The following is a 25,400-nucleotide window of genomic DNA, read 5'->3' on the forward strand; positions in this document are numbered from 1 at the left end:
TTAGTAATACTATATCAATATTGATTTATCAATCACAGCAAGTATAATACACTACAATGTCAAAAATATATTGGAAGAAGAAGGGTATATAGGAAGAAGAAGGGTATATAGGAAATTTTCTGTTCAATTTTTCTGTAAACTGCTCTAAAAAATTAAGTCTATTCTAATTAACATGTTCAATTTAAAAATTTTTCATAGCACTTCCTAATGAATGCAGAATGGCATTGTCAAGATGGAAAAAAAAAAAAAATTCTGTGCTTTATAGTCCCCAGGGATGGCAGAAGTAGCTTATGGAAGAGGAATGAAGGCCAACAGCAGAGTGAGTGAGACTATTTTATAGTTTCCTGGGGCTTGTTGGCCAGCTCTCTGAGTTCTACAAGGAATATTCACTTCTTTTTATTTGCAAGTATTTGGAGTTTCTGTTACTGTGTGCTTGCAACATGGAAGGAGTTAACTGGGTTATTTTTTGGTGTGTCTATATCCCTCAGTATTCTAGAAAGTGTGACAGGAGTGAACTATTTCAGCTTTTTTATTCCGGAATCAAAATAAGTTCCCTTTAGATCACAAATGATAGAAAAGCCACAATATTGCTTATAGTAATTTGGTACAATATTAGGGCTTCCCTGATAGCTCAGTTGATTCTCCACCTGCAATGCAGGAGACCCCGGTTCAATTCTTGGGTCCAGAAGATCCCCTGGAGAAGGGATAGGCTACCCACCGCAGTATTTTTGGGCTTTCCCTGTGGCTCAGCTGATCAAGAGTCCGCCTGCATTGAGGGAGACCTGGGTTCGATCCCAGGGTGGGAAGAACTCCTGGAGAAGGGAAAGGCTACCCACCCCAGTATTCTGGCCTAGTGAATTCCATGGGCTGTAGTCCATGAGGGCAAAGAGTTTGGACGTGACTGAGCTACTTTGACTTCACTTCATAATACTAGGGGGTGGAGGGGAAATCTTTAAATGCTTCTTGAAAGAATTCAATTAGCAATGCAAGACAGAGAAGATAAAAAGAATTACAGAAAATTGAAATCCATAGGAATACACATTCTGTTTAACAATTATATATTACAAGTAATGTTTTTAAAGAAATTTAGATTTTTCCTGAAAAACCTTTCAACCGGGACATTTTCAAGAACTAAAAAATGCCCCATACCAGGCAACCACTAGAAAATGCAAAGATGACAGTCTTTATAGTATAGTATGTCCCCTATATGTGAAAGAGTTCGTTCAAAGAGTGCATTCGTAAAGTCCAGCGAAGTTAGCCTAGGTACCCAACTAACACAATCAGCCATATAGCACAATACTGTAATAATGTCACCCAAATAATACATAAAAAACACACTCACCAAAAAACATTTATAATCTTACAGTATCTTGAAAGTACAGTAGTACAGTACAAGAGCTGGCATACAGGCATCTTTGAAAGACTGCCACCTGACAGTTCATATGTAGGGGACTTAACTGTAATGGAATCTTTCTCCTTATAATTAATGCTATAAAGTTTTTCCATAAGGAAACCAAAACAAGGATGCAGCTTTTCTCTTTCTCTTCTTTACCAGTTTGAGTCATTATAAACAGTTAAATGAAAATAAAGAGTCTAGAAAAAGGAAATAGCGTATTATTATTTACTAAAAGTTCTAAATTTCAAGCTATGGCATAAGTTTAATTTGGGGACTCCAAGACAAGGATTTGAGAAAACTTTTCTCTCATTTTCCTCTTCCTGCTGCTGCTGCTGCTAAGTTGCTTCAGTCGTGTCTGACTCTGTGCGACCCCATAGACAGCAGCCCACCAGGCTCCCCCGTCCCTGGGATGCTCCAGGCAAGAACACTGGAGTGGGTTGCCATTTCCTTCTCCAATGCATGAAAGTGAAAAGTGAAAGGGAAGTCACTCAGTCGTGTCCAACTCTTATCGACCCCATGGACTGCAGCCTACCAGGCTCCTCCATCCATGGGATTTTCCAGGCAAGAGTACTGGAGTGGGGTGCCATTGCCTTCTCCTTCCTCTTCCTAATGACTGCCAGTATTAGCTGATTACACCAATGTTTCTGAAATAACCACATGACCTAAGTGAACCCTATCCCTCTGATTTACAATAGCCCTCTGAGGTATATTTGACAGGAATTATTACCTTTGTGATTGATACAGGAACAGGTGTGTGATGACCTAGGCCAGTGAGAGAAAATACCAGGACTTTTCTTTGTGTACACTATGCCAAAGATACTTTCTTTTCCTGCTACATATAAGCATGGATGCATATTGTCCCGCAAACTGTTGATATGTACTTGATAAAATGATAGAGTCAGACATGAGGTGAAGCTTACCCCAAGGAAATCAGAGCAGAGGCAGAGAAAGAAACTGGTCCTTAATAACATACTTGAGGTGCCAGATGAAGATTTATTGAATCACCTCTGAACTTTCAGTTATATTAGGTAGTAAATTCCCTTTATTTTTCAATCTAGTTGGTTTCTGATTTTCTGCTATTTTCAACTTAAAAAGCATGCTAACTGATATGGTCATTCTCTTCAGATCTTTATCTCACTGATATAGGTCCAAAAAGTTTATTAATATTGGAATCACAAGAAAGAGTAAAGAATAGCCAAGAAGCCCATCAGTGGGAGTCTCGAAGAAGAAAGGGAAAAAAGAACAGGTATAAACTATACCTCTGGCCAGACTTGTTTGGACTCATAAGAAACATTCACTCCTTTTTAGCAAAACACAATAAACATCACTCAAGCTGCTGCAAGGAATAGATGTATAGCAAGAGCCATGAGGAACTTACCTACCCTCAATAATCAGCTGGTGCAATCCATTATTACAGTAAATTTATACCACAATAGAGAAATAAGGGACAAAAAGAAAAGAGGAGAAGAAGGCACACATAACTGACCAACTCTCAACTCTCTTTTCTTATTCTTCATACTTACTTTTACTTTCTTTAAGCCTAAATTATCTCTCTTACTCTGTAAGTAACAGACAAGGAGTTCATTGGCCTTGAGTGACCATCTAAAGGTACTGTGGATCCCTGGGATGAGATAACTTCATGAGAAGTCTCCTGGTATCTGAAGCAGGCTTGTCTTGGCTCACAGAGTCAGTCAATAAATTTTCAGAAATTCTGTGAGCTAGTAGTTAAAGTCAATGAACATAGCCACTATTTAAATTATATAAACTTAATAATTAGATAAATTATATTAAAAAGAAAGCAATAAATACTCAGAAATATCACTTTCTAAATTCTTCTTTTTGCTATTATCAATGCTCTTGATGTTTTCTTATATCTATTATGTCTGTATGGTAGAAATACTTTAGTATTGTATTACTACACACCTCTTCCCAACTCTGTATTCAGTTTCTCCTTGATGGTAGCTCAAACTTGTTCATAGCAAGAGAATTTTGCAAACTCTACAAACTGAGGCATTCTCCACCTAAAAAACCAGTTAAATATTCACTAGCATACTAATAGACATAGGAACATTTTAAGTCAACATGTTTGCATTAACAAACAATAAAAGACATAAACCAAATTTTCCAAGGTTTTTTTTCCCTGCCTTTCCAGTAGTTGAGTTTATAATGTCACTGGAGCTTGAGTTCCAGACCATCTATGAGTTGGGAAATCTAACGTATGAACACTCATTTATTTAAACTTTCAGAGTGAAGAATTCTCTCAACTGAACAGATAGAATCCAAGTTCAGCTGTTCCCTGCTCTTTATTGCAAACCTCTGTGCAGGGTCTTAACGGTGTGTTTTATCTGGATGCCTGATAAATGATATAACTTATTCAGGGTTCATATCCTTGCCCTGATGGATTAGAAGGTTGTCTTTGTGGCATTAGATCATCTATTGAAAATAATATTGCTAGACATACTTTCCTGTTGATGTCATTCATAGTGATCCAGAATTTTCCATTTATTCTTTAAAGATCTTATAGGACTTAATCCATTATAGCTTGCTGGTATTTTAAGGAGATCAGTGGTTATTTTGGATTAAATATTTGGCAAAACTAATACAATTATGTAAAGTTTAAAAATAAAATAAAATTGGAAGAATTAAAAAAAAAAAAAAATTAAAATATACCTTTAGGGTCTTGACCATAAGAAAATTAATTTCCACAAAAAACTCCACACTTTTCAATCTACTAGAGATACTAAATAATTGTAACATATTCTTTATCAGATGCATTTTTTCTAGTTAGATTAAGATTTAAAATCTTACATTAAAAAGTTCAAAATTTTGATTTTTGAGTGTGCTTTCCTTCCACTTTAGCCACATTACTATGAGTACTGGAAACCAATTGAAAAAATGCATTTTGGTGGGAGAGTATCAGTGGTCTTTGAAAATGTGATCTATTTCTTCTTCAAACCTTTCTTCAATGTGTAGTCTTATGAGCAGACCCTGGATCTAAATTCTTCCAAAAGGAAACAGTCTTTTTTTCACATTTATTTCATAGGTTAACATTCTGAAACTTAGCAAGGATTTATGGATGCACAGATAGTTCTGTGTTTTTATTTTGAAAATTTGATCCTGCCAGTGTTATATATTTAGTTAGATCAGTGAGTCCAATTCACAGTTTATAAAGATACTCAAATAATTGTAGTCAGACAAAAATCTTTTAAAACTGTTTCCCTACGATTCACTAGCAGCTGCAGTTCTGGTAGAATGGGCAAAGCCACAGACGGGGAGATAATTGAAACTGATTTACTTGAGAGTGGTCCTATCAATTTAGTTAAAAGCCTGCTTGAATCCAAGAGATGTCTGCATTTACACAGGACTCTTCGGCCTGCTTACAGTTAACCTATGTGCACTGAATAATAATCCATAAATATACATCATTGCGTACTGAAATATGCATATATACATGCTGTATAAAAAAGTTAATAGTCCAGACTGATTTTGATTTTGAATAGTGCTTTAAAAGTCTACATTTGATTAAAAGTTTACTACTAATTTCTAATAGTTTTCTCTACATGAAAAGTTGATTTTGAAACTCATCTGGGATTCCGTATTTTCCTACTTTGTATCTCTTTGCCTTGATTTGAGTTCTAAACTATAAAGTTTTCAAAACTTTACTGTTAAAAGTATTGCCACTTATAAATTGTGTAAATCTATAAACATTTAAAAAATGAGATTACCAATGTATTGAACTATGCAAATTGAATTACACAAACCAGTAATTCAACCAGAACTGTTTATAGGATGTACATCTAGAGTATGTTAGAGTGAAAAAGACAATAAAGAAATTAGGATGATGAAATTATGGCAAGAATTAAACATTATCATTTCAACTTGGTATAAACTGGAATTTAGCCTGGTTCTCTGCTGCTACTTTTCTGGAAGGCCTTATTAGAGGTTTAGAAATCTATGGCAGATTTAGAAATATCCACGATTTTACAACATAGTACTGCACACTGATTTTCAAAATAAAGCATTATTTTTCTCAGGGTTATGAGAAAGCTAATGTGAAATGTTAAACCAAAGAAAACTCTCAGACTTGTACATTGAAGCATTAGGGTAAGTTCTTTTTCTCCCCCAGACTTTTTACATTTGATCTGTGGTATTTAAGGCCTTCCTTGTGTCCTCATTTTTATACCAGTAACTTGATCAATTACAGTTTGAGATATGCTTGTATAGGAAAAGTAAAAGGGTTCCTCACCTTAATCTTTCATCTGAAAGTTAAGACATCATGATTATGTTTTTCAAAGTGTCCCTGCAATTCGTGTCAATATTATCATTGCCTTTGCTATTGGTGGGGAAACTCAAGCACACATAGCTCAATACATTAGAGTCATGAAATTTTAGAAGTAGATGTCTGAACAAACCCAACCTCTTCAGTTTCAGGTGAGGAATTAGATGTCTGGTCTGGAACCCAGGGCTCCTGGTACCATATCAACAACAGCACTCCATTTAGAACCTGGCTTCCTATTTTCAGACCACAGACTAACCTCTTTTCCTGAAATCACACACAAAAAATCTGCTCAGTCGTCTTCTGTGTACTGTTACTGTTCACCAGCTGTTCACCAGTCATGAGGGAAAAAACAAACAAACAAAAACATACCAAAAAAGCCCTCATAAAACCCAGGTGAGAAAACTGTAGGGTCACTGAAACAGTAATCTTTCTATTTCTGAAAGCTCTTCTTCTTAAGTGTATTTGTGCTTAAAATCAGGGGCCAGCATACTCCCAGTTCTTACATAATTTAAATTCCTATTCCTTTTCCCCACCATTTCTGACAGATGCCAGTTGTTCTAATGTGCCTCTCCTTCCATTTTCATCCCCCCTTCTCTTTCTCTATCGACTTATTGCTTCCTATTCATTTATCCCATGCTCTACCCTTTCTGGGTCTCAGATGAGTTCCTGAGAGAGAAACATGATCACCACTGGAGAATGGGTACAGCTTTAGGAGTAAATAGCACAGGACTGGTGGGCATTACCCACCATTATAAGCCGTCTTTTCTTGCCTCTATAACTAACTCATGCCCCAATAATGGCAAAATATTTCTGTGTTTTTGTCTGTTAGAATAGCACTTGTTAGATGGTAACAGCATGGCTCTGATATTTCTGTTTAATACTTATAGGTTTTGTATCACAGCTGTAGCACAAAACAGTTACTACCATCCGCTCTAACACTTCTGATGCTGATGGTGATGACCATGATGATGATCATCTGGATGTGATGATGAGGACGGTCTGCCTTAGTATTAGGGGATACTTTCTATTAATTACGTTTGAGACTGTAGTATATTTGCTTCTGGTACATAATTTGACACCAAATCATGATGGCTCCATAATGAGTGAAGTTTGGGGTTTGTTAGAGGTGGGGTCATCTTCATTTTTACTCAGTCCAGTTCAATGTACTCTAGTCTGTATGGATAGGATTTTTCAGTGATTCTTTGAGGTTATTTCTCCTTCAGATTAAGTGAGTGCTGTGATGAAAAACTCTTCTTTTGATTCTTATATTTTTCTATTGGCGGATCTCAAGGCTCACTAACTATAGTCTCTCTCTCCCCACAACAAGAACCGGACTGAACTTCTAGTTCAGGTTTAGAAAGCAACTCATTTAACCATCTCATTGTCACATTTCATTCTCCTCCAGGCTATATGTTTTTGAAAAGTAATATAAAAAATAAATGAATTATAATACTGCAAAAAAAAAAAAATCTTGATGCACAAGGGAGGAGGGAATGGAAGAAGAATGTAGACTGGGAGAAGAACTTCTCTGATCATTTTTATAAAGGACAATTCAGTCTAAATTTTACTTATTTAGTCTTAGAATTAAGATCAAGACTGTGGTATGCTTCATCATACATTGTCCAGGTTTTTACTGGTGTTAAGTGTTTGAAAATTTGGAGGATTGTTCCTAAAAAAGTTTTCTTTGCAGTCCATGTCTCATTTCTGCCTCCTTAGGAAAAATGATGCCCCTCTAACTCCACATCTCTAAACAATATGACATATACAAATAGTAAAGTTCCGTGTAATATGTCAGAGGAAATAAAAGAGGGAGATTATTTAAATTACTTCCTAAGGTACTACAGCTATTTTGGTTGAGATGAGTTAAGAAAGAGTCTGCGATTATCCGTGTGTTATCTGTAGTACTTGACCTCCAAACTAAGGCAAAGCATGTGACTCTACTTAAGGGACTGGAAATCTACCCGTGATTTGGGAGGGAGGCTTTAGCAGACTTTACATGGCCAGGACCTGTTGGTGGTAAGAGAGTAGTTTTGAGAATTTTTTTATCCCTTGAGATATAATTGTATTTTTTCTTTATATTTCATTTTAAAAGTTATGTTACAAAAAAATAAAAAGATACTCTTTATAGGTCTATATCAGTAATAGAGTAGAATTCAAAACATGATTTAAACTGGGAATAAATTAAAATGATGGACTGATTTATGATTATGACATAATTAGAAAATGATAATTTATCCCAAGCCTAGTTTGAAGGTAAGTAAGTTTAGTCACAAACTCAGTTGATTATCTGATTTTTGCCTTACTGATCAGGGAAGCTGTTAAAACAATTTCAAGTAAACTACATGAAGCAGGAGATACAAAGAAGCATAAAAAAATGAAAAGAAGCATGAATTTTGGAACCTTACATTGGTACAAATTTAGTTCTGGGGTCTGATTCAGAATTATCTTCACTTTATTCCAAGCTAACTCAAAATGATAGTAAAACACAGGACTAAGTTGAATCCAGTATGGTGATTTTATATTACAGACAATGAAAACAAAACTTAATAACAGAATCCTTAAATATGACTACATTATGGGGGAAGCATCTAACACAATCTCTGATTGGTTCTATTCAGCCCACATTATGGAAGGTGAAGTATGAAAATGCTACTCTGTGTACACCTGAAAGTAACACAGCATTGTAAGTCAATTGTACTCCAATACAAGTTTAAAAGAGAGAAGAAAATGCTGCCCTTATCCTGCTCTCAGCTGCCTTCACCAGATCTCATTTCTTTAGGTTTCAGTATTGTTCAGGTAAAAGGTCATATTCCTTGTCAATAGAAGGGAGGTAAGGCGATGCCCTGAAAGCCCCACAAACACATTCTGGAATGGCTCAAATCAGCCCTTAAAGGAATCTAGATATTCTACTTATTTGCTTTTAAAATTGACACTATCCTTTGCTCAGTTTCTTTTATTCTTTTAGTCAAAGTTGAATTTCCATTACAACAATCAAAATGCAATATATAAAGTACTAGTTTCTAGAATTTTTACTAGAACTTAAAAGAGTGATGTATCATCTTGTGTCTTACATTAAAAATTTTTTTGAGTTGTATGTTTTGAGACTATAGGAAATCTCTATTTTCCTAGAAATTATAAATAGTAGATTTCCACACAAAATATCTTAGTAAATCAGTTACTAAATATGAAGACTTATTTCAGTGTTAAAGAAGTTCACGGTTAATATGAATTCTAATTTAACAACATTTTTTTTCCTAAAGGGATAGTAGAACAGATTTTGAATAATTTCTATAATTTATGGTAAAAGAAATCAATATAGATCTTGTGGGATGGACAACGAACACAAGATTTCATGAGACCTGTCTGAAAAAAACAGGAAAAAAAAATAAATGATATGAGAGTGGTGATATTAACTTATAATGTGAAGTGTGAAAGGCAAGCCAAGCAGAATGTACATCAGCTGTCAGATTGCTTCATTCCTTTAGAACAGTTGTTCATCTGAAAATAGCTTTCAAATGAGAAAGGATGACTACAAAAGGATTAGTTACCATAGGCTTTTCCACACCCCCTAGAGCTCCAGGTTTGTTATGACAGAATAGCAAGAATTTAAAGAAAGTAAACTATAGAATATTAAATAACATCAGGAAGGGTCTACATTAGTGCTGAGCTGTGTTAATGCTACTAAGAATTGTCATTGATACCATTTCCATGGATTTCCTTCATGATGGCTGATGCTTGCTGTTTCCTCTGCTTCACCATGGTATTATGTGATAGCATGATTTTTTTTTTGTTCCCTGTTAAAAATAAAGAAACATTATTGAGGCAATGTGAAGAAGTCGTTTGCAATATTTTATAATCATCCTTTTGAAGGAGACCATCTTTGTTTTTTATTATTGCTTTCCTCTGAAAGGCTTTAATACCATTCCTTGTTTGGTGACAGAGTATGCTATTCATTGACAGGCAATATCACAGTGAACAGAGGCTGATTCTCAGAGTTTCAGGCCATCTTCTCTGGATACTAGTACAATCATTATTGGGCAATGAGAAGCAATGAAAGAGCTGGCTTCCTTTCCCCTTCCTTTCTCACTTTCACAGTTTATTTTAACCTGTCATTGCTTCCTTACTGGCCTTCAGTTCCAACAAACTCTAAGAATGAAGAGAGGACACCAGATTAAATCAGAACTCTTTGGTGGTAGCATTTTAGTATTGGCATCAACAGCTGTCCTTTAAAGCAAAGAAAGCCCACTAATGAGTCACAGCTCTGAACTTCCTTGGACAATTGACTAATACAACATTTTAGGAAACAATATACTCACCTTGCTTTTCAGGAAGGAGGAATCCCAATTTGTGGAGGAAAGACTGGAGATGGACTATGGATGCCACTTGGGCCCGATGGTTTTTATCCTTGAGCCTGGGACGGCATGGTCCCTAGTTCTGACTCAAACTGGAGAGTGAGCCTTTCTGAAGAGACTGGCATCCAGCTGACATCAACTGACTATATATAGCACCAAATACTTTAGCTACTCATATCTTCCTGGCGAAAGGGAGGAACCAAGAGAGATTAGGTTCTCTCCATTGTGTTTCTATCTTGTGAGACAGTTGAATGAACATACAGAAGGTTTCTATGGACCACCTTCTGTTTGAAGAGCTAGTAGCCCAAAGAGATTTTTTTAAACTTTTGAAGATATAAGTCTTACATTTCATCTTAATCGAGGTGGCAAAAGATACATACTTGAATAAGAACAGAATGATGGATTATTTACAATTAAAGTGAAAGCACTGACAGTGTCTGAGGAGTTTCAAGAAGAAAGAAAGCAATATGGGGCAGAGCTATCCCTTAAATAATGCCATCCCTTAAGCAAGAGTGAGAACCTATGCTAACTTCAGAAAAATGGGTGATAGTTGGGTGAAGTGGAGAAGCTTTTTGTAATGGGCATTAGAAGTTAAGCCTCGAATCTGAGTAAAAGTTTAGACTCATAGCTGAGTCGTGAGTCTTCTTGAACAGACCCTGTAGAGAACAATGCCTGCAAAGTTGCCTGATCTCTTCAAGGTCTGGAGTCAAGTATTCCTGTTTGAGAATCAAGATAAGAAGTTGAGAAGGTAGGCCAAATTGGCCACCTTGCTGATCTTTGAACACAGAAGCATGTTCCTCCTGTATCCTTTTTCTTTCACTATGTCCCTCTTCCTGGAATACTCTCTCCTGCTACCACTTGGCTTACTCTTGCATTCAGAACTCCTCCCAACTATTGATTCCTCAAAGTCCTTCCTCAGTCACCCTTTAATCACCCTCAGTCTAAAATGCTACACAGAGCCACACTCTTGTCTCTTACTCTGCTTTATCTTTAAAATATTTTTATATTAGTTTAGATTAAATTCTAATGCATGTGACAGAGAACCCTAAAAACAGAAAATTCAAAAAGATGGAAATTTTTGTTTTTCTCACACATGAACTTTTCCCAGAGATAAATATTAGGGTTGATGTGATTGACATAATTATCAGGGGCTCAGTCACCTCTAACTTCTTGCTCCCTTGTCCCCAAAATGAAGACCCTTGGGCCTAAATTACTGCTTCACCTCTAATCAGCATGCTCTTATTTCAGCCAATGGGAAAAATGAAAAGGAATGATATCTTTCAAATATAGCCTGATATGGCTCAGATCTCTTTTGTTTACATCCCTTTGACAGGACTTAGTCACATAACCATACATGCTCAAGAGAGGTTGGGAAATGTGAATTTTATTCTGGGTGGCCATGGACCCAGTTAAATTCAGAGTTTAACTTACTGACAAAGACGATGATGATTATTGGGTGACAACTCTCAGTTTTTGCCACAAGGATATATCCACATTATTTTATCTCTATCAATCCATCTACCTATCATCCTTCTATCAATCTGTCTCTATCTGGTATCTCTTTTTCCTATTAAAATATGAACTTCATAAGGACTTAGGTTTTAAATCTTCAGCAGCAAGAATTGTTTCTAATATATTGGTGGACATTCAATATTAATTTAATGAATGAATAAATGAGTGGTTTGGAGATTAATTGTAGAAGGCATTTAAGGTTTGGCATTAGTTTGGAATTCTTTTCCTGTTATGTCAAACACTTGGGGAGATAGAATTGTAAAAAACAGTCACTTGATTATAAGATGATGGTGGCTACTCAAGGGAGAGGTTTGTTTTGTATGCAGCTGAAATAGGTGGCTGATCATAGGCTTGACAGTTCAAGGTAGTAAATGGCAGGTTTCAATTCAGTTCAGTTCAATCGCTCAGTCGTGTCCGACTCTTTGCAACCCCATGAATCGCAGCACGCCAGTCCTCCCTGTCCATCACCAACTCCCAGAGTTCACTCAAACTCATGTCCATCGAGTCGGTGATGCCATCCAGCCATCTCATCCTCTTTCGTCCCCTTCTTCTCCTGCCCCTAATCCCTCCCAGAACCAGAGTCTTTTCCAATGAGTCAACTCTTCACATGAGGTGGCCAAACTATAGGAGTTTCAGCTTTAGCATCAGTCCTTGCAAAGAACACCTAGGACTGATCTCCTTCAGAATGGACTGGTTGGATCTCCTTGCAATCCAAGGGACTCTCAAGAGTCTTCTCCAACACCACAGTGCAAAAGCATCAATTCTTTGGTGCTCATCTTCACAGCCCAACTTTCACATCCATACGTGACCACGAGAAAAACCATAGCCTTGAGTAGATGGACCTTTGTTGGCAAAGTAATGCCTCTGCTTTTGAATATGCTATCTAGGCTGGTAGTAACTTTCCTTCCAAGGAGTAAGCGTCTTTTAATTTCATGGCTGCAGTCACCATCTGCAGTGATTTTGGAGCTTCCGAAGATAGTCTGACACTGTTTCCACTGTTTCCCCATCTATTTCCCATGAAGTGATGGGACCAGATGCCATGATCTTAGTTTTCTGAATGTTGAGCTTTAAGCCAACTTTTTCGCTCTCCTCTTTCAATTTCATCAAGAGGCTTTTTAGTTCCCCTTCAATTTCTGCCATAAGGGTGGTGTCATCTGCATATCTGAGGTTATTGATATTTCTCCCAGCAATCTTGATTCCAGCTTGTGCTTCTTTCAGCCCAGCATTTCTCATGATGTACTCTGCATAGAAGTTAAATAAGCAGGGTGACAGTATACAGCCTTGACGTACTCCTTTTCCTATTTGGAACCAGTCTGTTGTTCCATGTCCAGTTCTAACTGTTGCTTCCTGACCTGCATATAGGTTTCTCAACAGGCGGGTCAGGTGGTCTGATGTTCCCATCTCTTAGAATTTTCCACAGTTTATTGTGATCCACACAGTCAAAGGCTTTGGCATAGTCAATAAAGCCACAAATAGATGTTGTTCTGGAACTCTGTTCCTTTTTCCATGATCCAGTGGATGTTGGCAATTTGATCTCTGGTTCCTCTGCCTTTCCTAAAACCAGCTTGAACATCTGGAAGTTCACGGTTCACGTACTGCTGAAGCCTGGCTTGGAGAATTTTGAGCATTACTTTACTAGCATGTGAGATGAGTGCAGTAGTTTGAGCATTCTTTGGCATTGCCTTTCTTTGGGATTGGAATGAGAACTAACCTTTTCCAGTCCTGTGGCCACTGCTGAGTTTTCCATGTGTGCTGGCATATTGAGTGCAGCACTTTCACAGCATCATCTTTCAGGATTTGAAATAGCTCAACTGGAATTCCATCACTTCCACTAGCTTTGTTCATAGTGATGCTTTCTCAGGCCCACTTGACTTCACATTCCAGGATGTCTGGCTCTAGGTCAGTGATCACACCATTGTGATTATCTTGGTCATGAAGATCCTTTTTGTACAGTTCTTCTGTATATTCTTGCCACCTTTTCTTAATATCTTCTTCTTCTGTTAGGTCCATACCATTTCTGTCCTTTATCGAGCCCATCATTGCATGAAATGTTCCCTTGGTATCTCTAGTTTTCTTGAAGAGATCTCCAGTCTTTCCCATTCTGTTATTTTCCTCTCTTTCTTTGCATTGATCACTGAGGAAGGCTTTCTTATTTCTCCTTGCTATTCTTTGGAACTCTGCATTCAGATGCTTATATCTTTCCTTTTTTCCTTTGCTGTTCGTTTCTCTTCTTTTCACAGATATTTGTAAGGCCTCCCCAGACAGCCACTTTGCTTTTTTGCATTTCTTTTCCATGGGGATGGTCTTGATCCCTGTCTCCTGTACAATGTCATGAACTTAAGTCCATAGCTCATTAGGTATTCTATCAGATCTAGTCCCTTAAATCTATTTCTCACTTCCACTGTATAATCATAAGGGATTTGATTTAGGTCATACCTGAATGGTCTAGTGGTTTTCCCTACTTTCTTCAATTTAAGTCTGAATTTGTCAATAAGGAGTTCATGATCTGAGCCACAGTCAGCTCCTGGTCTTGTTTTTGCTGGGTGTATAGAGCTTCTCCATCTTTGGCTGCAAAGAATATAATCAATCTGATTTTGGTGTTGACCATCTGGTGATGTCCATGTGTAGAGTCGGACCACAGCCTTGTCTAACTCAATGAAACTAAGCCATGCCATGTGGGGCCACCCAAGACGGGCCGGTCATGGTGGAGAGGTCTGACAGAATGTGGTCCACTGGAGAAGGGGATGGCAAACCACTTCAGTATTCTTGCCTTGAGAACCCCATGAGCAGTATGAAAAGGCAAAATGATAGGATACTGAAGGAGGAACTCCCCAGGTCACTAGGTGCCCAATATGCTACTGGAAATCACTGGAGAAATAACTCCATAAAGAATGAAGGGATGGAGCCAAAGGAAAAACAGTACCTAGTTATGGATGTGACTGGTGATAGAAGCAAGGTCTGAGCTGTAAAGAGCAATATTGCACAGGAACCTGGAATGTTGGTCCATCAATCAAGGTAACTTGGAAGTAGTCAAACAGGAGATGGCAAGAGAGAACGTCGACATTCTAGGAATCAGCGAACTAAAATGGACTGGAATGGGTGAATTTAACTCAGATGACCATTATATCTACTACTGTGGGCAAGAATCCCTTAGAAGCAATGGAGTAGCCATCATGGTCAACAAAAGAGTCCGAAATGCAGTACTTGGGTGCTGTCTCTAAAATGACAGAATGATCTCTGTTCATTTCCAAGGCAAACCATTCAATATCACAGTAATCCAAGTCTATGCCCCAACCAGTAATGCTGAAGATGCTGAAGTTGAACCGTTCTATGAAGACCTACAAGACCGTTTAGAACTAACACCCAAACAAGATGTCCTTTTCATTATAGGGGACTGGAATGCAAAAGTAGGAAGTCAAGAAACACCTGGAGTAACAGGCAAATTTGGCTTTGGAATATGGAATGAAGCGAGGCAAAGACTAATAGAGTTTTGCCAAGAGAACGCACTGGTCATAGCAAACACCCTCTTCCAACAACACAAGAGAAGGTTTAAGCTAACCTATTGCAATTGCTTCTAAGTAAATGATTGCATTGAAGTTATTAATTAAATACCAGTGAGAAACAGTTAATCAAGTTATTGAATTTAAATTTCCTCTCAAGATCTCTCAACTGCTTGTATATTCCTGGCTTTAGCATTTACAGTGGTGTGATATTCATCAAGTCTCTCAAGCTGTGTTTTTTCATCTGTAAAATGGAGGTTACAATATCTACCACATAGAACCATGGGCATTTTACATGTAACAATTTTAGAAATTCTTGATACTTAATGAAAGTTGAGTGTTAATTTTTCCTTTTACTATTTTATTCCTGCAATATGAAAGGATTTAAAACCTTAGAACAGTCAACTGCATTATTCAGTAAAAAAAATTAAAATATATTTAGAAAGATGATTTTCCTACTTCGTCACCTTTTATGTTCCCAATTTTGTGTTATATACAGTTTAAAGCTTGAAATGGTGTCCTCAAAAGACAATAATTACTATGTTGATTTTGGTTTCCAAAATGAAAAGAGTTTATTTTAAAAGATATTAAAAGCTTTGAAGAATATAACTTGTTTTTGTTTATTTCTCAGTGACACCTAAAATTGTTTCGCCTTATATTTTAAAGTCATTTATACATATCTCTGATAGCTTTCTGGTTTTTAAGTTATTATTTGTTCTGAAAAGAAGAATTAGTCACTGGTATTATAGCTTTAAGACGGTTATACTATCCGATTGCTTTATGACACAACAGCTAAATTTTAAAAAGAACTTTAATGGTTATTATACTGCATTTTTAGATGGTCCATTCTGAAAGCCAGTGCATTTGAATTTTAAATCAAGTCACAGTTAATATAATTCTGTTTCATCTACACAGAGTTCTAGCTCTAGATTACACTTCCCTCAAGTTTGTCATATTGCCATCTTTCTTTGTCTGCAGGCCCCACCGCCTCCCCTCTGGACCCAGGAATGTCTGCCTCCCTGGCTCTCCCCACCGCACCTACGCATACTGTACACTGGGAAAGAGTCTCTCCTACCCCCCCACCCCCCTCCCCCCATCTTAGCACCTACACTGGCCCTACTCATCATCCCTGTCCTTGAAGTGTCTCCCTAATCCCAATTTAAATAGAGTAGTACTTTATTGTCCCCTCAAGGCCTAAATATTTTAATCTAATTGGTGCTAAAGATAATGGTAGACTCTTTTATTGTAGGCAAAACAATTGGATTCTAATGGTAAAATTTGGTGCCTTAGGAGGCTAGTTAAGGAAGAAGTTCTTGATGGAGCTTTTCAACACCCCTATAACCAAATTCTTTCCATTTCTGGGCCTGTCACAGTTGCATTTCCAACTCTTTTAGCACTTGCTAAAAGACAAAAAAAAAAAAAGATTGTTAATCTTAAAAAATAAGATGAATTTTACTGCCTATATACCACCCAGCAAAAATCTACACCATGAGGACCCATGAAAGACAACCTTATTCAGCCAGTGGTAAACATGAGCCCTTTTAGAGTGGCAAACAAGGTCTACATTCATCTTCCTCTGACTGAGCACTTTTTTTTTTTTTTTTTTAATTCTGTGTTTCTCCTTGTCCCATTTTCGGTCTGTATTAGGTGGCTGTGGACAGTTGGAGATTAGGGCAGGATCCAGGGGAGGAGGAGGGAGCCCAGGATCTGAGGGCTGACTGTCTGCTAGGTGGGCAGAGAGCACATTACCATTACTGAGGCTCAATTCTGGATTAATGCACACAGAACCCAAAGAGGGTAGCCCCCAGGCTAGTGTTGAACAACATATCTAAGAGGATGATCGGTTCTTTACCAGCCTTCAGGGTCTCAGACATGGTGGTAACCCTGGGAGGAAAGAATCTTTTCGAAAGGATTAAAAAAAAAAAAAAAATGTGTAAAAACTCACAGCTTATGAGGCTGTCTATGGAAGCCGGCTTTGGTTTCTGCAAAAATCCCTGTGAAGTGAAGTGAAAGTCTCTCAGTCATATCCGACTCTTCACGACCCCATGGTCTATACAGTCCAAGGAGTTCTCAGGCCAGAATACTGGAATGGGTAGCCTTTCCCTTCTCCAAGGAGTCTTCCCGACCCAGGAATTGAACCGGGGTCTCCTGCATTCCAGGTGGATCCTTTACCAACTGAGCTATCAGGGAAGCCATCTGACACTTGTAGCTTGTTCCCCCTGCTGCTTGACAGAGAGATAAAAAATGTCTGACACTTGTAGCCTATTTCCTCCATTTGCAGACCCCTAGCCTACCTATCTGTTACCCTCTCATTCCCTTCTTTTCTTTTAGGAGAATTATGTCACCTTGGGAAAGGGGTGGAGAAGGAAACGGCAACCCACTCCAGTGTTCTTGCCTGTAGAATCCCAGGGATGGGGGAGCCTGGTGGGCTGCTGTCTATGGGGCCGCACAGAGTTGGACACGACTGAAGCGACTTAGCAGCAGCAGCAGCAGGGAAAGGGGAGTTATCCCTAAATTGGTGAAGCAACATATTCTCCTAACCCTCATATTGAGGGTCTTTGATCCAGGGGCCCCAAGTAGTAGTTGGAGGAAGCTGCCACAGTGGCAGGAGTTTGAGCAACCATTTGTAACGTAAAAGCCTTAATGTAGCTGGAAACAAATCCAGTCACACAGTCACAGATGCGGGGAGCAAACAGCAAAAACAGAATCAGTGAAGTTAAAAGTCACATTATGTCCACAGTTAGGGTACAAAGTGTTGCACAAGTCCTTTTTAGGATTGTTGTTGCTGCTAAGTCACTTCAGTTGTGTCCGACTCTGTGCGACCCCATAGACGGCAGCCCACCAGGCTCCCCCGTCCCTGGGATTCTCCAGGCAGGAATACTGGCGTGGGTTGCCATTGCCTTCTCCAATGCATGAAAGTGAAAGTGAAGACGCTCAGTCGTGTCCGACCCTTAGGATTGTTAGATACCATCAGATTAAGAAGAGGCATCACATATGATTGTTGTCGAAGGTATTCACAGACTTGGAGAAAGTCCTTTCCTTGAAGTGGAGATGCCCACCATGGGAAGCCATTCACTGATGAAGAGGGGAGCACTCCACAGGCCCAGCAGTAGACTGATTGTGAAATGCAGCGTAGGAGTGGTCTATACAGTCCATGGACTTCTCCCTTTCCCTTCTCCAGGGCATCTTCAGAACCCAGGGATTGAACCCAGGTCTCCCCCATTGCAGGCGGATTCTTTACCAGCTGAGCCACCAGGGAAGCCCAAGAATACTAGAGTGGGTAGCCTATCCCTTCTCCAGCGGATCTCCCACATCCAGGAATCAAACCAGAGTCTCCTGCACTGCAGGTGGATTTTGTACCAGCTGAGCTACCAGGGAAGCCCACGTTGCTCAGTCGTGTCTGACTCTTTGCGACCCCATGGACTATACAGTATACAGTCCAGGGAATCCTCCAGGCCAGAATTTTGTAGTGGATAGCCTTTCCCTTCTCCAGGGGATCTTCCCAACCCAGGGATTGAACCCAGGTCTCCCATATTGCAGGTGGATTCTTTATCAGCTGATCTACCAGGGAAGCCCCAAAGCCCTGTGCATTCTCCTTAATAGCTAATTGGCTTGCCATGCATTCCATGGTTTCTATTTTCCTATAATGAATAAGATCCAGCTTATAATTGATCTCCCTACTGGCCCAAAGCAAGGGCAGAATAGTTATAAGCAAAGCTGTGGTGATTTTCCTATTAGCTAAAATGAGATATTGCAAGACAAATAGAGGCCTAAGGGCACCAACTAATAGAAAAAGGAACTGTTAGGACTTCTGTTTTAGTTAATATTTGCTAGGTATTTCGTTTGTTTTGCAGATGAGGAAATTGAGGTTCTGAGAGATTAAGTAAAGTCCCCCATGTATCATAAGTTACAAAGATGAAATTAAAAGGTGTTTCTCATTTAAAGCCTTTTGTGTTTTCACTATATTATGGAGAAATCTCCAACTTCCTGTCTCTGAATATCTCTGTATTGATACCTTCATGATAAAAATAAAAAAATAGAGTTAAGAATTGTCGAAATAATCATTTCATTGTGCTCCTTATTGATTCCTTTTGGAATTTAGTATCCCAATACTAGGTTTATCTTGGCTGAGGTACTTTTTGCTTATTAACATTTATGGCTCTTTCCCAACTCATGGTTTTCTGGTTAGCAAACTTCTAGAGTTCCTCATGGTGTCTATCCTCAGGGTGCCTTCCTTTCCTTCAGCTGTGCAAATACTAATGCTATTAAAATGCTGAACATAAACAATGGAAATGTGCCATTTTCTATGCAGACCTCTCCTTCCTTTCCTGGCCAGTGTACCACACACGTCACTGCCAAAATAAGGATCAAATCCAATTCTATCAAAATAATCCATTTACAGGCAAGCTCAAGTGTTTTACCTGTCTTCCTCTGCAATTTTGTTGTTGTTGTTGTTTTACTTAAGCATTTCCTTCTAGGCTCTTAAATTAAGCCTTAAGGTAAACTGGGGAGAACAGGAGAGGTAAACAGAGCTCAGTGGCCAAGCTTGTCAAGAACAGAAGCTAATGTAATAGGGTTGGGAACTTGGAAAGAAAGAAAGTTTCATATACAGGAATATTAAGACAGAAGTTGCCAAACAAAACCTGCAAATCATTTTTTTCCTTTGCTTGCATAATCCCAGCATTTATCTAGAACTTTGTCCTATTTCCTTTCACAGTTGTAGCCAACCTGTATTTTTCCTATCATCTACAGAAGCATTTTCTTTGACAGTTTTCTCACATGCAAGAATCATCTCTGCTTTTATATACAAATTTAGCATGACCTAATTAAATAAGAGTTAATTAAAGAAAACATTAAGTTTTTAAAAAGAATGTATAGACAAGGATTTTAGTGATAGAATCTAGACTTCACAGCCATGTATCATATGCTAGAGTCTCAGTAACATCATTATAAAATAAGGACAATCATAATATCAACATCATAAGGTTGTTGCATGACACAGTACTTGTCACAATGCCTGGCTCATATTAAATGTGTGATAAATGTTAGCCATTATTATCATCAAAAAGTTTGACTTTAGCATAAACATGTAAAAGGATGACAATCAAAATATGTTAAGTCACCTTAAAAAATAGCAGCTTAATACTTATTTGCAGATAAGACAGAGGGAGGTTAAATCACATTTTGAAGGTCACATAGTAAAAGTAGAAAAGTTCCTTAACTGAGAAAGATATGAAGATGAATGAGCTGTTGGATTAATATAATAAATAAATATAATTAATAAAGCATGTGTAGATCAGAAGAGGGAATGCTAAGAAATAAAATAGAAAAGAGCAGTGAAGGGTCTGGTGTATTTGATAAGTATGAGTATGTATAGCCTATGTGGGAGTGATTTACCAGCTCATGAGAACCTAATGTCATTGAACAAAATCTGAATTGTATGACTAACTCTCCTTATTCTTATTCTATGTTCCCATGAGTTTACTTGAATCCAAACCCATCTACTTTATCTCACATATTATGACACATTTTAAGAGTTAAAAAACTCAGTGTCTAGTATTTGTTGAATGAGTGAGTAAATGAAAGGATGAATCAAAAAAAGTTAAAGAAATTGGGGAGAAAAAAAACCCAGGAGAGCAAAGTTCAAGAGAAAAGAGAAATTTAAGGCACTGTCAAATTCTACACAGAGATTATAAAGGATGACATATGAGAAAAGGTCATTGGATTTAGCAAGAAGTAGGTCATTGGCAGAATTTAGAGACATTTTTTAATGTGGTTGTAACAGAACCCAAATAGAAAGGATTTAAGGCAAAAAAAGAGTGGATTGGAAGTGTAAACTGCAAATGGAAACTATTTAAAAGACCTGGCTGTGACCTAAAGAGGAGAGAGTGTTCAGTAGCTAATAGAAAAGCAATTTGTGTGTGTGCTTGTGTGTTTTGAAAGAGAAAACTTGAACCTGTTTGGAGATAAGTGAAACAAGTTATGATGTGTAAACAGTAAAAACTCTGATAATTTGATATTTGGGGTGGTTCACTTAATTATACATGTTAAGTCTAGGATGGTTGACCACTGGGGAGAAATCCCAGTAGGAGAGAAGAAGTCTGTGCATGGAGGTTTGGCATCTGGGCCAAATGGTACCATCAGAAGGCCTTGTAACATGTCATCATTGGGGTAAGTTTTCCAGGGACCAGGTGCTGAACAGGTCCAGACTTGCCAACTTCCCAATTTCATTAGTCTTAGGCTGTGCCCCATCACTTGATTGAAATTACTTTTGAGGTGAGTGATCTCCTAGATGGCAGATACTAACCTATCTCCTGGCCTCTTAACTGTATTCCAAGTTGCAACTAGAAACCTCATTTTAATGCTACACAAACATCTCAGAATTAACATCCCCCAAACTGGGCTTATCTTCCTCTTATATAATCTGCTTGTCCTAAATCTTCAAACTCAGACAATATACTCATCGCTCTCTACACAGTAGACCAAACCAGAAATCATCCAGAATCTTCTTTTCTTCCTTTTCCCTTTTATAATCTAATCAAGCTCTTAAGTCATGTTTAGGTTAGGGAAATGGAAGTCTACTTCAACCCCATCCCTCTTACCAAAAGAAACAGAGGAGACAATAACCTGATTTTTGACTCCCAAGGCACACATCTGGTTAGGTTGAGTGGTGCTGTAGTCAAAATGTTTTGAGAGGATATCCAACTAAGTATCGTTTCATTCTTTGCTGTCTATTCCAAGCAAGCAACAGAAAGTGAAGTCGCTCAGTCATGTCCGACTCTTTGCGACCCCATGGGCTGTAGCCTACCAGTCTCCTCTGTCCATGGGATTTTCCAGGCAATAGTCCTGGAGTGGATTGCCATTTCCTTCTCTAAGGGATCTTCCCAACCCAAGGATCGAACCCGCCCGCATTGTAGATAGACGCTTTACCGTGGGAAATGGAAGTCTACCTCAACCCCATCCCTCTTACCCAAAGAAACAGAGGAGGCAATAACCTGATTTTTGACTCCCAAGGCACACATCTGGTTAGGTTGAGTGGTGCTGTAGTCAAAATGTTTTGAGAGGATATCCAACTAAGTATTGTTTCATTCTTTGCTGTCTATTCCAAGCAAGCAACAGAATTTGAAATCAACTCCAGTCCCAGGCTTCTTGTTCTTCTCTCCTGTTTCCAATTTTATATGACTGACAAGATTGTATTAAAGCTTGGGGTTTGTAGGCTCTTGTTTGGGCTTGGGGTTGGTAGGCTCTTAGGCCTCTACCGATGTTCATTGTTTGAAACTTTAAAGTTTTACAAACAATAGTTTTTCCCTCTACCTGTTGAGTTCCCTTACTTGGTTAGTCTCCACTGATTTTTCTGTGGTCTCCTTCTACAAACAGCTCTACCTCCTTGAAACCTCCTCTGACCTTCCTAAGCAGAGTTTATGTTTGCTCTTGGGTTATTTGCTCTTCTGGGCTTATGTTGTGTTATGTTGATATGTGCAATACATCTATTATTATATTCATTCTCTTTGATCTAACAAAGTTCTAATGTTTTATTTCCTGATGTATCATGGAATTGAGTCACTTTGGTACTTAAAATACTCCTGGCATATGGTAAGCATGTGGTAAATATTTGTTGGATAACATAGCATAATGATTAGCACATAACAGGAATGTAATGTGTATTAGGTCCTTTAACCACCATCAGCTAAACCGTCTGTTCTCCAGTCTTATCCCCTGATTCCATGATATGCAGCAGTGGGTTAAGAAGTGGTATTGGTCAGCGAACCGTCACTCCCTTATTTTGATTCAAAACTCTCGATGCCAAAATGGTGTGCATGTCATACTAACATGACTTCAAGACATCTCAAATAAAAACATGCGTCTCAAGTAAACAATGCATCAGTGTTACCTTTTTCTCTTGAAAAGTTTTCTTTTCTCGTTCCAGCAAACTTTATAATCCTGGTTTTCCTCCTCTCTTCCTTCCTAGTTTATTAATTCAACAAGTATTTACTGACCAGCTATCATATATTAGTTACTATTCTAGGTACTGCTGCTGCTGCTGCTAAGTCGCTTCAGTCGTGTCCAACTCTGTGCGACCCCAGAGACGGCAGCCCACCAGGATCTCCTGTCCCTGGGATTCTCCAGGCAAGAACACTGGAGTGGGTTGCCATTTCCTTATCCAATGCATGAAAGTGAAAAGTGAAAGTGAAGTCGCTCAGTCGTGTCCGACTCTTAGCGACCCCATGGACTGCAGCCCACCAGGCTCTGCCATCCCTGGGATTCTCCAGGCAAGAACACTGGAGTGGGTTGCCGTTTCCTTCTCCAATGCATGAAAGTGAAAAATTAAAGTGAAGTTGCTCAGTCGTGTCTGATTCCTAGGGACCCCATGGACTGCAGCCTACCAGGCTCCTCCATCCATGGGATTTGCCAGGCAAGAGTACTGGAGCGGGGTGCCATTGCCTTCTCCTCTAGGTACTGAGTAGGAAATAAAAACTTTTAAATCCTCACCATCATGGAGCTTACTTTCTAGTGGGAGAAATCGGCACGGAGCAAGATAAACAAGTGAAATAAACTATATGTTAGATAAGGGAAACAATAAAGTTGGGGAAACAGCATTGTTGGGAGTAGGGATTGTGGTTCTAGGTAGAATGACTGAGGAAGACCTCATTGAAAAGATGACATTCAGCTAAAGATCTGAAGGAGATGGAGGAGGAAGCCAGAAGAATATATTAGGAGAAGAACATCCCAGCAAGAAGGAACAAGTACATCGGCCCTGAGGTGGTAATATGTCTAGTATATTTGAGAAACGTACATAGCCTAGTGTGACTAGAACAAAGTAAGGGAGGGAGAAGTTAGGAGATGGTCAGAGATAATGTAAACCTCAACTTAGGACTTTAGTTTTCCTCTAGGATGGGAAGCTATTAGAGGGTCTTACCCAGAGTTATGACTGTAGTTCTAACATGCCCTCTCTGACTGCTCTATGGAGAATAGTGTATAGAGGAGCAAGGACAGACCTCTCAGGAAAGCTAATGCAATAGTCTAGGCAAGAGATGGTGGGGACTTGGTCCAGGGTGGTGAGCAGTAGAGCTTGTGGAAAGTGGTCTGTTTCTGGATATATCTTGAAAGTGGAACCAACAGAATTTGCAGGTGAATTGGATATAAGATATGAAAACTAGAAATGACTCCCAACTTTGGGCACCTAGGCAATGGGAAGGATAGAGTTTCCATCCCCTGAGATTTGAAAGACTGAGAAGATTGGATTTGGAGGAGAATATCAAAAGCTCAAATTTGAAAGTGTTAGCTTTGAGATGTCTGTTAGACATCCCAGGAGAAAATCTGGGGTAGAAAGATGAATTTGAGAACTGTTAGTGCTTATATGATAGTTATTGTCATACAAATATGACATACGATATCAGTGAAGGTGAAGTTGCTCAGTCATGTCTGACTCATTGCGACACCATGAACTCTAGCCTATCAGGCTTCTCCATCCATGGGATTTTCCAGGCAAGAGTACTGGAGTGGGTTGCCATTTCCTTCTCCAGTGGATCTTCCTGACCCAGGGATCAAACCTGGGTCTCCTGCATTGCAGGCAGACACTTTACCCTCTGAGCCACCAGAGAAGCCCCTGGCACATATGATATTGTCAGTGCTTATATATTTAAGGCCTTGAGACCAGATGAGATCCTCTTTGCTGGTTCCTATTCAATAACCCAAGTTTTAATGTTAAAATGCTACAGGGCCCCATCTTTGATCCTCTTCTCTTTTTTGCTTATACTCACTCATTTCTTGCTCAAAATGAAGCAAGGCAAAGGTTAACAGAATTTTGCCAAGAGAACACAGTGTCATAGCAAACACCCTCTTACAACAATACAAGAGACAAATCTACACATGGACATCACCAGATGGTCAGTACAGAAATCAGATTGATTATATTCTTTGCAGTCAAAGATGGAGAAGTTCTGTAACAGTCAGCAAAAATAGGACCAGGAGCTGACTGTGGCTCAGATCATGAACTCCTTATTGCCAAATTCAGACGTAAATTGAAGAAAGTAGGGAAAACCACTAGGCCATTCAGGTATGATCTAAATCAAATCCCTTAGGATTATACAGTGGGAGTGAGAAATAGATTCAAAGGATTAGATCTGATAGAGTGCCTGAAGAACTATGGACAGAGGATCCTACGTTGTATAGGAGACAGTGATCCAAACCATTCCCAAGAAAAAGAAATGCAAAAAATTTAAATGGTTCTCTGAGGAGGCCTCACAAATAGCTGAGAAAATAAGTGAAAGGCAAAGGAGAAAAAAAGGTCTATCCATCTGAATGCAGAGTTCCAAAGAATAGCAAGGAGAGATAAGAAAGCCTTCCTCAGTGATCAGTGC

The 25,400-nt window shown here is 38.7% G+C and overlaps 1 protein-coding gene and 1 long non-coding RNA gene across 9 annotated transcripts in view; one reads left to right on the forward strand and one right to left on the reverse strand.

Moving 5' to 3' along the window:
- The window catches only part of MYOZ2 (myozenin 2), a 38,425-nt gene extending 28,314 nt beyond the window's left edge, over nt 1-10,111 (reverse strand). Inside the window, 2 exon segments of one of the 2 annotated variants that reach the window (NM_001015676.1) lie at nt 9,377-9,469; nt 9,992-10,111. In NM_001015676.1, coding sequence (NP_001015676.1) covers nt 9,377-9,452 — 76 coding nt within the window. In that variant the 5' untranslated portion in view covers nt 9,453-9,469; nt 9,992-10,111. 2 annotated transcript variants of the gene reach the window in all.
- The window catches only part of LOC101906469 (uncharacterized), a 358,594-nt gene that overhangs the window by 53,201 nt on the left and 279,993 nt on the right, over nt 1-25,400 (forward strand). The gene's annotated exons all lie outside the window — the stretch shown is intronic.

This window comes from Bos taurus, chromosome 6, assembly GCF_002263795.3.
Source record: "Bos taurus isolate L1 Dominette 01449 registration number 42190680 breed Hereford chromosome 6, ARS-UCD2.0, whole genome shotgun sequence".
In the NCBI taxonomy this organism is placed as follows: Eukaryota; Metazoa; Chordata; class Mammalia; order Artiodactyla; family Bovidae; genus Bos; species Bos taurus.